The sequence below is a fragment of the Chiloscyllium plagiosum genome, unplaced genomic scaffold (genome assembly GCF_037043375.1).
Source record: "Chiloscyllium plagiosum isolate Xiang-an unplaced genomic scaffold, Cpla_swu_hap1 HiC_scaffold_2, whole genome shotgun sequence".
NCBI lineage: Eukaryota > Metazoa > Chordata > Chondrichthyes > Orectolobiformes > Hemiscylliidae > Chiloscyllium > Chiloscyllium plagiosum.
The window spans coordinates 35,268,909-35,284,431 of record NW_028270140.1 but is presented as its reverse complement, the minus strand read 5'-3'; the positions used below and the strand labels follow the sequence as shown (position 1 = coordinate 35,284,431).

Here is a 15,523-nt window from a genome sequence, read left to right as displayed (position 1 = left end):
GGCTGACTAGTTGACTGCCTCTGTCTGACTGGCTGCTTGCTTAACTATACTGAGAGTAAGATGGAGATATTTTATGTGAGAACTCATACTGTAATGTTATCTCACTGTCTTAAAGATATGGTGTATTTCTGAGGTTTGCACAATAATAGAGCAATATTAACCTGTCTTTTAAGACACCAGTGGATCTGTTGCAAGAAGGATTAATGATTTGAGTTGTAGTAGCATCAGAATAAGACTGCAACTCTTCTCCTGTGGAAAAAGTGAGGGTTCCAGTTTATTAGTCACACATTTGCTCTTGAATCCTTTGCTGCTGCCTTTGCATTCCATTTTGTATAAGGCTAAATACACAGGGGCATACAAATATGTACTGCTGGATAGTTGGCATATTCTCGATGAATGTAAGGAAAACCTGGTGCTTTTTTTAAGCTATGGTGTAATAATATTCCAAAGTCACATATTTCAGTCCAGATATGATATTCTAAAGCCATTTTAATCTACTTTTGTAACTAGTGTTAATGTAGAGATGAGCCAGAGTACTGCATGATCATATCCTTATGATTTTCTTGGAACTCCATGCTAGAGACCACCTCCACAAACTGGATTTCTGGACCTGCCAGTGTTAAAACAGCTCTTGTAAGATACACATTGACTTTCATATGCCTTTGACAAAGGTATGTATGGCTCCCTCTTCAATCTTCCTGACTACTTGCCCTTTGGTATTGTTGACCATATCACCCTGATCCATTACCTCTCTGCTGTTTGGTAGTACTGTTCGCACCTGTTTCAGTTCTTCCCTATTTAATCGCTAGGCAGAGAATCACTCATACTGACTTTTCTCCATGCTCACCACAGCTACCTCATGGAGCCTCCTAGGGATCTGCCATCGTCAGCCTCATTTTTCTCCCATTTGCATGCTGCCCTTTGGTGACACCATCTGAAAGCACAGCATTAGTTGTCACTCTCACCACAACACATGACTCTACTTCATCGGCACCTCTCTTCCACAGCAGCTACGTTTGCCGCAGCATAGGAAACACATGACTTTAAATACAGAATGAAGCCATCGTTATCAGTCCTTGCTCTGAACTCCATTCCCGAAGTTAGTGACATCATCCCTGTCTTTGGCACTAGTCTGAAGCTGAACCAGGTTCTTCACAATCTTGGGGTTATATTTGTTCTCGAGATGAGTTTAGACTACATATCCTTGAAAACCATCCACTTTTACCTCTGCACCATCACTCAACTCCACGTCTACCTCAGCTCCTCTCTCTGTGAATCTTATTGTTCCTTTTCATTTAAATATTGATGGACCTGTTGTCTACAATCCAGAATGTCGTTCTTGTTTTTCGTCCTGTGAGTTGGTGACAGTGTCAAAGAAGCATTGGACCATTCAGTACAGTGTCTGACTAGGGGTATGTGGCTGTCGCCCTACTAAACCCCAACTGACTTTCGAATTCTACACTGTGGGTTTAAATAATGTATACTATTAATTAAATATGTATTGCACACTGCCAATATATATTCAATTTTGTCTGGGTCAGAAATTTAAACAGTCTGAGTGTTTAACCAATGATAATTGAACATATATTCACTTCCCCTTTAAGGATTAGCAAGTACTTCATTCCAAGAAGCCAACCAGCAACCTGAGCAGAATTGTCAGTATTTTTATTTGTTCGTCAATGATGGCACAGGAGCACACTGTACAGTAGGATTGGGGAGAAGGAAGATAGTCAGCCATTGTAAATGGGGTAATTGGGAGAAAAAGTTACCTCTCTTCTTAACACAATAACCAAACATGTATCTTGAAGCACTGGAGTTTTCACTTTGTGTCTCGATTATACTCTAAATTGTTCCAGGTTTGAGAACTGTTTCTGTTTCCATGTATTTCTATTCATCATATTTGCCCAAGACAAGATGTTCCAGATTAGTTCCAATATGGGCATTTAGACAACAATCTGTACACCCAGCAGGACAAATCTAATGGTCCCATGAGTTTACTCTTGGTCATCAGTTAAGTGATGGAGGTTGCCATCAATAGTACTATTGAGCAACATTTTGCTCAGCAATAACCTGCTCAGTGATGAGTGACAGTAATAGGGTGGTTATTATGGGGGACTTTAACTTTCCTGATATTGATTGGGAAAGCTATAGCTCAAGTTCGTTAGATGGGTCAGTGTTTGTTCAATGTGTGCAGGAGAGTTTCCTGACACAATATGTAGACAGGCCAACAAGAGGTGAGGCCATACTGGATTTGGTTCTGGGTAACGAACCAGGCCAGGTGTTAGAATTAGAGGTAGGTGAGCACTTTGGGGATAGTGACCATAATTCGGTGATTTTTACTCTCGTGATGGAGAGGGATAAGTGTGTACTACAGGGCAAGAGTTATAGCTGGGGTCAGGGAAATTATGATGCGGTGAGGCATGACTTAGGATGTGTGGCTTGGAAAAGTAGACTCCAAGGCAAGAGTGTAAATGATATGTGGAGCTTGTTCAAGGAGCAACTATTGAGTGTCCTTGATAATTATGTACCTGTCAGGCAGGGAGGAAAGGGTCGTGCGAGGGAGCCGTGGTTTAATAAGGAATTGGAATCCCTTGTTAAATGGAAGAGGGCGGCCTATCTCAAGATGAGACGTGAAGGTTCAATTGGGGCGATTGAGAGTTATAGGGTAGCCAGGAAGGACCTGAAGAGAGAGCTAAGAGCAGCAAGGAGGGGACATGAAAGGTCCTTAGTCGGTAGGATTAGGGAAAACCCTAAGGCTTTCTATAGGTATGTTAGGAATAAAAGAATGACTAGGGTAGGACTAGGTCCAGTCAAGGATAGTAGTGGGAAGTTGCGTGTGGAGGCGGAAGAGATTGGGGAGACACTGAATGAATACTTTTCTTCAGTATTTACTCAGGAACAGGGCATTGTCGTCGATGTGAATACTGAGTCACAAATAAGTAGAATGGATGGCTTTGAGGTATGTAGAGAAGAGGTGTTGGAAATCCTGGAAAAGGTGAAAATAGATAAGTCCCCTGGGCCTGATGGCATTTATCCTAGGATTCTCTGGGAAGCAAGGGAGGAGATTGCAGAGCCATTGGCCTTGATTTTTATGTCCTCTTTGTCTACAGGAGTAGTGCCAGAAGACTGGAGGATAGCAAATGTGGTTCCCTTGTTCAAAAAGGGGAGTAGGGATAACCCTAGTAACTATAGGCCAGTGAGTCTCACTTCTGTTGTGGGCAAAGTCTTAGAGAGAATTGTAAGGGATAGGATTTATGCACATCTGGATAGGATTAATGTGATCAAGGATAGTCAGCATGGTTTTGTGAAGGGCAGGTCGTGCCTCACAAACCTTATTGAATTCTTTGAAAAGGTGACGAAGGAGGTTGATGAGGGGAAAGCGGTAGATGTGGTATATATGGATTTTAGTAAGGCGTTTGATAAGGTTCCCCATGGTAGGCTACTGCAGAAAATACGGAGATATGGCATTGAGGGTGAGTTGGAGGTTTGGATTAGGAATTGGCTGGATGGAAGAAGACAGAGGGTAGTAGTTGATGGCAAAGTTTCTTCATGGAGTGCCGTCACTAGCGGTGTTCCGCAAGGATCTGTTTTGGGACCATTGCTGTTTGTCATTTTTATAAATGACCTGGAAGAGGGGTTAGAAGGTTGGGTGAGCAAGTTTGCGGATGATACGAAAGTCGGAGGAGTTGTTGACAGTGAGGAAGGATGTGGCAGGTTACAGCAGGATATAGAGAAGCTGCAGAGCTGGGCAGAAAGGTGGCAAATGGAATTCAATGTAGCTAAGTGTGAGGTGATTCACTTTGGGAAGAATAACAAAAAGATGGGGTACTGGGCTAATGGTCGGATACTTGGCAGTGTGGATGAGCAGAGGGATCTTGGTGTCCATGTACACAGATCTCTGAAAGTTGCCACCCAGGTAAATAGTGCGGTGAGGAAGGCATATGGCGTACTGGCTTTTATTGGTAGAGGAATTGAGTTCCGGAGTCCTGAGGTCATGATGCAGTTGTATAAGACTCTGGTGCGGCCGCATCTGGAATATTGTGTGCAGTTTTGGTCGCCATACTATAGGAAGGATGTGGAGGCACTGGAACGGGTGCAGAGGAGGTTTACCAGGATGTTGCCTGATATGGAAGGAAGATCGTATGAGGAAAGACTGAGACACTTGGGGCTGTTTTCATTAGAGAAAAGAAGGTTTAGGGGTGACTTGATTGAGGTGTACAAGATGATTAGGGGGTTAGATAGGGTTGACAGTGTGAACCTTTTCCCGCATATGGAGTCGGGTATTACAAGGGGGCATAGCTTTAAATTAAGGGGGGGTAGATATAGGACTGAAGTTAGGGGTAGGTTCTTCACTCAGCGAGTCGTAAGTTCATGGAATGCCCTGCCAGTAGCAGTGGTGGACTCTCCCTCTTTATGGGCATTTAAGCGGGCATTGGATAGGTATATGGAGGATAGTGGGTTAGTATAGGTTAGGTGGGCTTGGATCGGTGCAACATCGAGGGCCAAAGGGCCTGTACTGCGCTGTATTCTTCTATGTCCTATGTGACACGGAGTTTGGACTCCAACATGGTCATTCAGCTCCAGACCTTGTTCCAAACATGGGCATGAGTTGAATTCCAGAGTGACTGCCCTAGACATCAGGGTTGCATTCAACAAATTGTGGCATCAAGGAGTCTGAGCAAAATTACAGTTAAGGTCAATCAGGGAAAACTCTTGGCTAGTTGGAACCATACCTGGTGCAAATGAAGGTGGCTGTAGTTGGTCAATCACTTCAGCTCCTGGAGTTCCTCAGGGTAGTGTCTTTGGCTAGATCTGTCTTAAGCTGCTTCATCAATGAACATCCCTTCATCATTAGATCAAAAGTAGAGGTATTTGTTGAAGATTGAACCATGTTTAGCACCATTCACAACTCGTCAGATAATGAAGCAGTCAATCCTCAAATGCCACAAATGGAAAATATCCAGAGTTGGATTGACAAAAGGCAAGTAGCATTCTTGCCACACAAATGCTAGGCAGTGACCATTTCCAAGAAGAGACAATCTATTCATCGCCTGCTTGATGCATTGCCATCACTGAATTCACCACAGTCAGTGTTCTGGGGGTTACCACTGATCAGAAACTGAACTATATTAGCCATATGAATGTTGTGGTTACAAGAACTGTTCAGAGGCTGTAGTGAGTAACTTAGTGCTTGACTTGTTCAACCTTTTTACTGTCTACAAGGCATAAGTCAGGAGTGTGATGGAATACTCCCCACCTGCTTGGATGGGTGCAGCTCCAACAAATCTTGAAGTTTAACACTATCCAGAGCAAAGCAGCCCACTTGATTGATATCACAGCCACAAATATCTACTCCCTCCTCTATTGACTCCCACAAGCAGCAGCAGTATGTGCCATTTACAAGATGCACTGCAGAAATTCACCAAGACTCCTTAGGCAACACCTTCCAAACCCATGACAACTTCCATCTAGAAGGACAGGAGCAGCAAATCCATGGGAACACCACCACTTGCAAGCTCCCCTCGAAGCTAGTCACCATCTGACTGGGAAATATATCACCATTCCTTCACTGTCACTGGGTCAAAATCCTGGAACTCCCTCCCTCATAGCTTTTTGGGACACCCTACAGCAAATGGATTACAATGGTTCAAAAATGCAGCTCACCAACACCCATTCAAGACCAACTAGGGAAAGGCAATAAATGCCAACTCAGCCTAGCCACCCATCCCCGCCTAGCTACCCATCCCCTAAATTATTATTTCTATAAACTGCCCAACAACAAACATAGCATTCACTGTAAACAAGTGCAGCTGACAGATTATATTCTAAAATGTTTTCTTTAAAAAGCTTTTGGTTATATTGAGTTAGTCATTTTTGTAGTCATTTTTAAAAATACATATATTTAAAAGCTTTGAGAAAGTACCTATTGGTGTCTTGTGCCAATCTCAGTTTTTTTGAGCCTCCACCATGGCCCACAGAAGGCTGCAATTAACAGCATCTCCATTAATTGGGGTTGTGGCCAATTTTGTGGCCAAACTTGGCTTCTAGAGCAACTTTTTTTTCCATGTAAAAGTTAACAAGTTTGATTTTTGTGGCATATCGTTTATGTTTGAAATTCTGAAGTCTGTCTTTGCATGGGATGGGTAATTGAGAGAAAATTGGTTTGAGGAAATATCCAATTGGACCAAGCAGAGCGCCCAAATGAAAGCATTCTTTAGAACTGTTTACCTGGAGATTGAATTGTGCACATTGCACCTACACCTAGATTCTGAGATACCCCTGATGTTGGAATATAATTACTGATGATCCAGTGAGCTGTCTAGAATAAAATTGGTTGATCGAAGGACACTGTCAATGTCATGCGCCTGTGGTTAATTGAGATGGGTCCAGTTGGATTGGGAAAGGTGGTTGCAATGGGAGGATTGAGTGGCAATGAGGTGGGGCTAGGGGAGGACCTAAAACAATTGGGGAAGAAACAATACCTGCTGATTATCCATGTCTTTGCAGAGATCAGGAGGCAACACAAACACAAATTACTGGGGAAACCCAGCAATATAAGAGCTATTAGTTAGTACGTTTGCAGATGATACCAAAACCCAACAGGTTGGACAGCATCTGTGGAGAGGAAGCAGAGTTAACATTGCTGGTCCAGTGATGCTTCAGAACTTTACCCCCTAATGATTTTATAAACCTCTATAAAGTCACCCCTTCAGCCTCTCCCTATAGCTCAAACACTTCAATCCTGGCAACATCCTTGTCAATCTTTTTGGACACTTTCAAGTTTAAGAACATTCTTCCAAAAGCAGGGAGATCAGAAAGCAGTATTCTAAAAGTGACCTCACCAATGTCCTGTACAGCTGCAACATAATGTCCCAATTCCTATACTCAATGTACTGACCAATAACGGCAACCGTGCCAAATGCCTGTCTACCTGCGACTCCACTTTCAAGGAACCATGTGCCTGCAACCTTAGGTCTCTTCTTTCAGCAACACTTCCCAGGGCCCTACCATTGAGTATACATGTCCTGCCCTGATTTGCCTTACCAAAATGCAACACCTCACATTTATCTAAATTAAACTCCAACTGCTGCTTCTCAGCCCATTGGCTCATCTGATCAATGTCCTGTTGTACTCTGAGATAATCACCTTCGTTGTCTGCTATACCACCAATTTTGGTGTTGTCTGCAAACTTACTAACTGTACCTCCTACATTCATATCCAAATTATTTGTATAAATGAAACGAAATGCAGCAGACCAAGCATCGATCCCTTTGGCACACTGCTGGTCTTAGACCTTCAGTGAGAAAAACAATCCTCTATCACCACCATCTATCTCCTATCTTCAAGCCAATTTTATATCCAATTGGCTAGCTCCCTCTGGATTCCATGTGATCTAACTTTACTAACCAGTCCACCATCTGGAACATTGTGGAATACTTTGCTGGAGTCCATACAGATGATTAATCTTCTTTGTCATCTTTTCAAAGAAAACTCAATCAAGTTAGTAAGACATGAATTCCTATGCCAATTTCATGGTTTTCTTGAGTGAAAGAAAGAGAAAAGTAATTGCTTGCCAAACTTAGGCAGCATGGTGGGCTCAGTCGTTAGCACTGCTTGGCTCCCAGTGCCAGGGACCAGGGTTCAGTTCCACCCTTGGGCGACTATCTGTGTGGCCTTTGCACGTTCTCCCTGTGTCTGTGTGGGTTTCTTCCAGGTGCTCTGATTTCCTCCCACAATCCAAAAATGTATAGGTTAGATGATTGGCCATGTTAAATTGACCATAGTACCCAGGGATGTGCAGGCTAGGTGGATTAGCCATAAGAAATGCAGGGTTATGGGGGTGAGGTTGGGTGTAGGTCTGGGTGGGTTGTTCTTTGGAGGGTCGGTGTGGACTCAATAGACCAAATGGCCTGCTTCCAAACTGCAGGGATTCAATGTAAGATCCCTTGCAAAATAAGAGATGCAATATCAAACGCACAAACAGGTGCTGGTTGAAAAAGGTGATGATGTACGACTTAAATTAAGATGAAACAATATGCAATGTTAAATCGTTGAGGTGTTGGGTTCAAGTTGGAGACCACAATCAGTTAGGCAAGTGGAAAATGACAAGTTGTGAATAATACAGATGTGTTTGAGTGCTTGTTGGGCAGAAATTTTCTCCAGTTTAGGTTTTCACTGGGTGTTTTGTCTTTCGAGGGGCTGAGAGAGCAGGGCGAGTGCGAGAGAGACTTCTCCAATTCCAGTTCCAAATCCATCTCTCTCGGCTCTGTGAAATACAACTCATTCATATTTAGTGGTTTATTGGCTAATTGCAAACTATTTTTTTGGCTCCAACGTGTGAACTTTCCATCAATGGAACAGGAGATTTGATTATTTTCAGTGTCTTCGAAAACTTGTTAATTTCTGTTCAAGCTGGCTCTTGTGTGTTGATAGCTTCATGGTCTGTGGTCAGGTGATCACTGCAGCCATGTTTAAGTCAGTGTTTTATTTTCCTCTTTGTACCCAATTCAGTCCATGAAAATCCCAGGTGTTGAAATCTGGTAATGGAAGTTGAAAATTGAACGTCTATATTTTACCATTATCAATATCTACATCCCATGAAAGAAATGTTACAGCTGGACAACATTCTTAACTCAAGATGTTTATGTTTCTTTTCAATATACTGAAAAGTCTCCACCTATTTTCAAACTACTTCATAAACGTCTTGGTATATTTTCCAAGCTTTGTGCTGAAGAATCCTTTTACAAAGCAAAGTTTTTCAAAATAAACAAAATGATCCTTTGAATCACCCTTTTGTTTCTCTCCTGGGATAAAACAGTTACGGTAACGTGCATTGCAAACTGTTTTGAAGTATAATGCAATGTTTTCAGTGGTTCGTTTTCTTTTAAAACTTCAATCGTGTTTTCCTCTGTTTTGCAAGAATTTCATCGTTAGAACTGAAAATATGGCATTGTTTCAGTTTACATAATTTCCTGTAACACGTACTTACAATGCTGATGAGTTCAGAATGAAAACAGCTTGGTGAGGCCACATAGTGGCTTAAAATGGTTTACTTTTCTCCTGGAGTTTCTGTTCAGAAAAGATCTTCTTTGTAAAAAAAAAAAGCGAGATTATATGCGTTTTGAAAGTACATTTAGTGTTGTGCTAAGATACCAACAACTGATCAAGTCTGACACTTGCAGCTTAGGGCAGTGTATCAGAGATTCCATTGTTGTGATGGGACATTGAAGCCCATCAACTTGTTCACGCGGCTGTAAAAGGTGGTGCTATTTGGACATGATTTGGAGATGCTGGTGTTGGACTGGGGTGTACAAAGTTACAAATCACACAACGCCAGGTTATAGTCCAACAGGTTTAAATGGAGCACTAGCTTTCAGAGGGCTGCTACTCCTTCATCAGGTGGTTGTCCTAATGAAGGAGCAGCGCTCCGAAAGCTAGTGCTCCCAATTAAACCTGTTGGACTATAACCTGGTGTTGTGTGATTTGTAACTGTGTTATTTGGAAATAGCAAAGGATGGAAAGATACCAGCTAATAACCATTCTCCCAAAGATTAGCATCTAAACAGATTAACTTGTCCTTTATCTCATTGTTTACTGATAGGATTTTGTGGTGAATTTGCTAGTTGCCATTTCCTGCAGGATAATAACAGCTCCATTTCAATGTCTGTGAAGCCCTTTGAAAGAATGTACAAACTGTTATATAAATGCACTTCCTTTCCCTCTACTGTTCTTTTTCTTCCTTCTCTACTTTTCTACTTCTAGCCACTTTCAAAGAATTAGTGTGCGCCAAAGATTAGAGGAATGGAGGAGGTACAGTCAGGTAGGGTTCATAGGAGTATGGGGCTTTAGCCAAGGAATCCATAAATCAAACTTAAACTGAGAAATAATTTTCACTGTTTTTGTGTTGACAAATTATGTCTGAAAGCTTGATAAATACTACTCCACTGAAAACCTCCATATAAATGCTGAAAATCTGATATATATCAAAATGCTGCAAATATTTAGCAGGTCACAACATCTATAGAGAGAGCTGTGGAGATGCTGGTTTTGGACAAAAAACAGAAGTCACATGACAGGTTATAGTCCAACAGCTTTATTTAAAATCTCAAGCATTCAGAGTGCTGTTCCTTTGTCAGGTGGAGAGAGAGAAACTGAGTTATCTTTCCAGAGTAAAATTGTGATTTGTCGTCATCTACGTGATTTAAATAATGTTTTTTATTTGTCCTTCCCTGTGGCTTTTGTCCAAAGATGTGCAGGTTAGGTGGATTGGCCATAGTGTCCAGGGATGTGCAGGCTAGGTGGGTTAGCCATGAGAAATGCAGGGTTACAGGGTTATGGTATGGGGGTGGGTGTGGTTGGGATGCTCTTCAGAGGGTTGGTCCAATGGCCTACTTCCACGCTGAGGGGATTCTGTGATCTGTCTGCATTGTTTCTTTCTCGTCGCTTTAAAGGCAACAACATTTGTTAAACCATCTTTCACCATCAAATCTGAATGTGCAGTGTACAACCACATCTGTAATATTTAAAGCGAAAGTTTGTTTGTTCTTGGAAACCAACCTGAAGTTTGACATTTTGCATTGAGCAAATTCTGGACCAGACCATTCCTTGTGAAAATTGAAGTGAAAAATCTCTCAACGTCAGGCTATAGACCCAACAGGTTTATTTGAAAGTGCAAGCTTTCAGAGACTTGCTCCTTCATCAGGTAACCAGTGGGGCATATAGGTAGGACACAGAATTTAAGTAAAAGATCAAAGTATCATTCAACTGGTACAATGTATTAGACAAATCTAGATGTTAACGACTTGAAGCCACCGAGGTTTGTCTAATGCATCACATCAGTTGAATGACACTTTGATCTTTTACTATAAATTCTGTGTCCTGTGATCCTGCCCCACTAGCTACCTGATGAAGGAGCAGTGCTCTGAAAACTTGCACTTTCAAATAAACCTGTTGGACTATAACCTGGTGTTGTGTGATTTTTAACTTTATCCACTAGTCCAACACCGGCACCTGGTGAAAATTGAATGCATTGTCCCAGTGTCTGATGAAGTACACTGAGGATGTGATGAAATAAAGTGGGAAGAGGTTTGTGGGGCATAACTGTTGGTAAGGAGCTGTTGGCCCTGTGCTGCAAGTTCTAACTGTGTTTGTTTCTGCTCCATTTAGGTGCATTTATTATCTGCTGGACTCCAGGCCTGGTTTTGCTGCTGCTCGATGTGTTCTGCTCTGACTGCAACGTCCTCACTTACGAGAAGTTCTTCCTGCTGTTGGCCGAGTTCAACTCTGCAATGAACCCCATCATTTATTCCTACCGCGACAAGGAGATGAGCGCAACGTTCAAGCAGATCTTGTGTTGTCAGCGCAATGAGGGCAGCAACAGCGCGGCCGAAGGCTCGGACCGTTCAGCTTCCTCCCTCAACCACACCATCCTGAGCGGGATACACAACGACCATTCTATGGTGTAACTGAGGCCGAGAGGATCACACTGATCACTGCAAGGCGACCAAGATGGAGGAGAGACACAGATGTGAACCAGCTGTGGACAAGTGAATTAAACACTGAAGTCTAAATACTAAATAAGCACCAGCGGCCAATTCACAAACTAATATGAGACGTTGACCAGTATTCCTGCTTTAGTAGGTCATAGTGTGAGACATCTTTCATAACACCAGTTGAAGTCTTAAGTACTTATGTTGTATTATCTGCCAAACTGTAGAAATTGTGGCTTATTAATAATATAATAATCTTATTTTATTCACCCATATCAGCATGCTTAAGAAGGACTTTTGCAGAACAGGCAGATGCAACCTTTTATTGCTTCATGATAATACTCACTGATTAAGCAAAACTTCTTATAAGCACGAGAAAGTTATGATTGTTCCCTCTGAAGAGACTGTTGGTTGTTCTTCAGGGTATATAAACTGTGCAAGTCATTAGTAATCTTTGAAAAGTTTGTGCCTTCAGTCTCTGTTTTTAATTTAAAAACAGCAGTTGCTCCCAAGCTGACATGATTTGATTTTTGATTTCAACATTCAACCCTCTGCAACCATGTGTTCTACAGGACATCTGAGAAAATGGTACAATTAACTATTCTGTAACAGCAAATGAGGTTTTGTTTTAGAGTATTCTGGATTTCAATCGTTAGGACCTATTGAATAAATAGTTCATTGTTTCAAGCAAGACTGTTGCGTTAGCTTTTAAATTGCTGCTAATTGCACTCTTCACATTGGTTGCCATATTACAGTTGAAACATAGAGTTACAAATGGAAAGTGTGTTTTGAATGTGTAAATTTGTCAGCAAAAAAAGTGAACTATTTATTTAGTATGGACTGATGTGTTTTAAAATGCCAGTGACAAACTTTATTGCCCTGTTATTTGATTTCAGACGCTTGAGCTTGGTGTGCTCCACACGAACAGGTTTCAGTTCTTTGTGAAATCCAAGTAGGCAAGATACTTTGTTGATATGTCCCGCAAATTGACAAGACTCGTGCAGACCTGCACTCTGCATTATTATTGCCAAAGGAGATGTTACTAAGTGTTCCGTGTTACATTCAAGATTGTGAATTCTCCTTTTTAGTTCTACTTCCATTATCACAAGTATATTTAGTTCAATGGCTTCATCATTCACCCCCCCCCCCCTCTCAGAAGGTGCCTAGTGCCTATTTGAGTTGGAGAGTTACCTACTTTGGAGTTAGTTTGGAAATTTGAGCATTGTAAAATTCCTAACCGCTAAAAATAAGGGATGATGCATGAATATGGCATGGCATGGAAATCCAGTAACTCTTTTGATTGTGTTCCTTCGGTTTGTATTTTGAACCAACCCCACTGTTTGTAGCAGATGAATACTGGTGCTGCTCAGTTAAGCAATTCTTCTTTGCACTCAAATTAATAGATTGATTGAAATAAAGAACCATCCCAAACACTACTACAATTTTCAATGGTGGGATGGGAAGGTTGGAGAACTTGTCGTTTTGTAACCATTCGATGTTGGATGCAATTCTGCTTGGGGTTTTTTTTGTTTAACATAAAGGTGCCTTAATATTTAATGCTTTTGACATGTTGGGTGTCTTGTGCATTGCCTATGCATTACTGGACCATTACTGCAATTTGTAATGTGTAATGCCTATAATTAACTGTGCATTCTCATTAAATGATGCACCAGGATTGGAGATTTTGACCTGTATTCCTTTCCCAGATCTTTACTATTTTGTAATTTGTTTTGTATATTTCATGGATTAGGTACAATTTATACAAGTTTTAAATTAGTATTTTTGACTAGGCAAGGTGTTTTTCAAGAATAATTTTCTGTGCCCAAGTTGTCGTTCAGAATAGTTTCTTTAAATTATGCCAGGTTTTGTATTGAGTTTAACTTCCAAGTATTACCATGTTATCACAAACTATGTAATTATGCTGCGACCTAGTGCACAAGCAGTTCAAAGTAGTATTTTACAATCTCTGCACTGGTGGTGTAAAATATTAGAACTAATAGTAATTACTACAGAAACTATTCACCACTATGGAATATAACAATTTATAATCCGGTCATAATGCATTGACTTTGTAGCATTACCTAGTGCTAGTACATGTTTTACATAGCTAACTTTTAAATTTATATCAATAAATACTACTGGACGTTTAAGTCCTGATTTTATAATATGTTTAACGTGTTCCCTTTAACTGGGGACTGGCCTGATCACACCTTTTTTGCATCCAAGTTAGCTGAATCTTTTTGTGTTCTGTTGCACCTTAATCCAGACTTACCCAGAAAAAGCAAGAGAGATCAAAGTGGGACTGGCTAGGAATAGAGAGAGTTTGAGAAATTGAAAAGATTACACTGTTTGTAGTTGTAATTAGGCCAAAGAAGCTAATTAATTTTCAGGAGGTGCTAATGCGAACTGGGACTGATGTGCACTTGGGTCAGAAGACAGTTGAAATTATTACTTTGAAGGATTATTAAATGGAAGCTTCAAATGTGGATATTATATTCAAAATACAAAAATGTACATTACCAACGGCTATGAAATTCCTCCTATTCCCACTCCACTAGCATTATCAGGCATCCCCCATTTCTTCATATAAATGGGGTCTCTATCAAGAAATGGACAGACTTCCAGAAAAGTAATGGAATACAGTGGGACCAGATCTGAGGATTTTCACCAATCAACACACTAACTTTTTTTCTAATTCTCTAATTTAACTTGAGACTGTATTTTCAAAAAGTCATTTATGCTGACACAAAATTGTATTTCAAATGCAATGACAGATTTCTGGAAAACAAGATAAGGTCTATGTAACACTTTGCGCATTGAATTCTATTGGAGGCTTAAAAAATCTTATGTGAGCTGTTCAAAGATCTACGGACCACTTTTGCAGTTATATTCTGTATGTAACCATTATGATGGAAGTATCAATATCTTAACATGCAAAATCAATGGATTATCTCAGCATAAATTAATAACATTTTATCACTTCCAATTGATGTTTCCTTATGTGATTTTTTTTTTTAAAAATAAAATTTCCTTGGATAGAAAATGTTTGCAAATCTTTTGCACTTCTCTGTACTTTGTTCAACTTGCTTTATGTTCGTCCTTTGCCATGCAATTTATAATGCACAACATGGAAAGGACAAAACTGTGGAAGCTTGGAACAATTTGTTCAATTCAGGAACAGTGACAGACAAAATTTATGTTACCAGCTGTTGATTGGTTTGCTACGAATTGTTACGTCTTCCATTTACCTTCCCTAGGCAACCCAAGAGACTGCCTGAAAGCGAACTGTCACTAATCAAAAATTAGGAGTAGGAAAGCTTCAAGGTGGTGTCTCTTGGACTGACCGCCATTAAGGTCTCTATGAGCATGAGCATTCTCACCCTTGATGTGAAAAAGTAATCAAATGCATTTTGGCTACAAGGCAAAAAAAGGGGTATGCTGATTGGGTGGGATGAAATAAAGTGGGAAGATAAACACTAATACAGGCATATGAACATTTGAACATACAAGTTAGGATCAAGAGTAGGCCATTCAGGCCCTCGAGCCTACTCTAATATTCAATAAAATTGTGGCTGATCTGACCATGACCTCAACTTCATTCCTGTTCACCTGTTAACCTTTCACCACTTGCTGAACAGGAATCTATCCCCCTCTGTGTTAAAAATGTTCAGGGGTTCTACTTGCATTACCTTTTCAAAAAGAGGGTTTTAATCACTCATAACCCTGTGATAAGAATTCACCTCATCTCTATTTTAAATTGGTGACCTGTGGTCTTTAAAGAATCAAATTGAGGATTTGGTTAAGAAAAAGAAGGAACCATATATCAGGTATAGGCACGATACATCGAGTGAATCCTTAGAGTATAAAGGAAGTAGGAGTATACTTAAGAGGGAAACCAAGAGGGCAAAAAGGGGACATGAGCTAGCTTTGGCAAATAGTGTTAAGGAGAATCCAAAGGGTTTTTACAAATACATTAAGGACGAAAGGGTAATTAGGGAGAGAATAGGGCCCCTCAAAGACCAGCAAGGCGGCCT

At 40.7% G+C, this 15,523-nt stretch overlaps 1 protein-coding gene across 2 annotated transcripts in view; it reads left to right on the top strand.

The window, feature by feature from the left end:
• lpar1 (lysophosphatidic acid receptor 1) overlaps window positions 1–14,532 on the top strand; it is a 103,378-nt gene extending 88,846 nt beyond the window's left edge. For both annotated transcript variants that reach the window (XM_043716156.2, XM_043716147.2), the window contains exon 4: window positions 11,167–14,532. In XM_043716156.2, coding sequence (XP_043572091.1) covers window positions 11,167–11,465 — 299 coding nt within the window. In that variant the 3' untranslated portion in view covers window positions 11,466–14,532. The remainder of the gene's footprint in view (window positions 1–11,166) is intronic.
• Window positions 14,533–15,523: the final 991 nt, after the last annotated feature.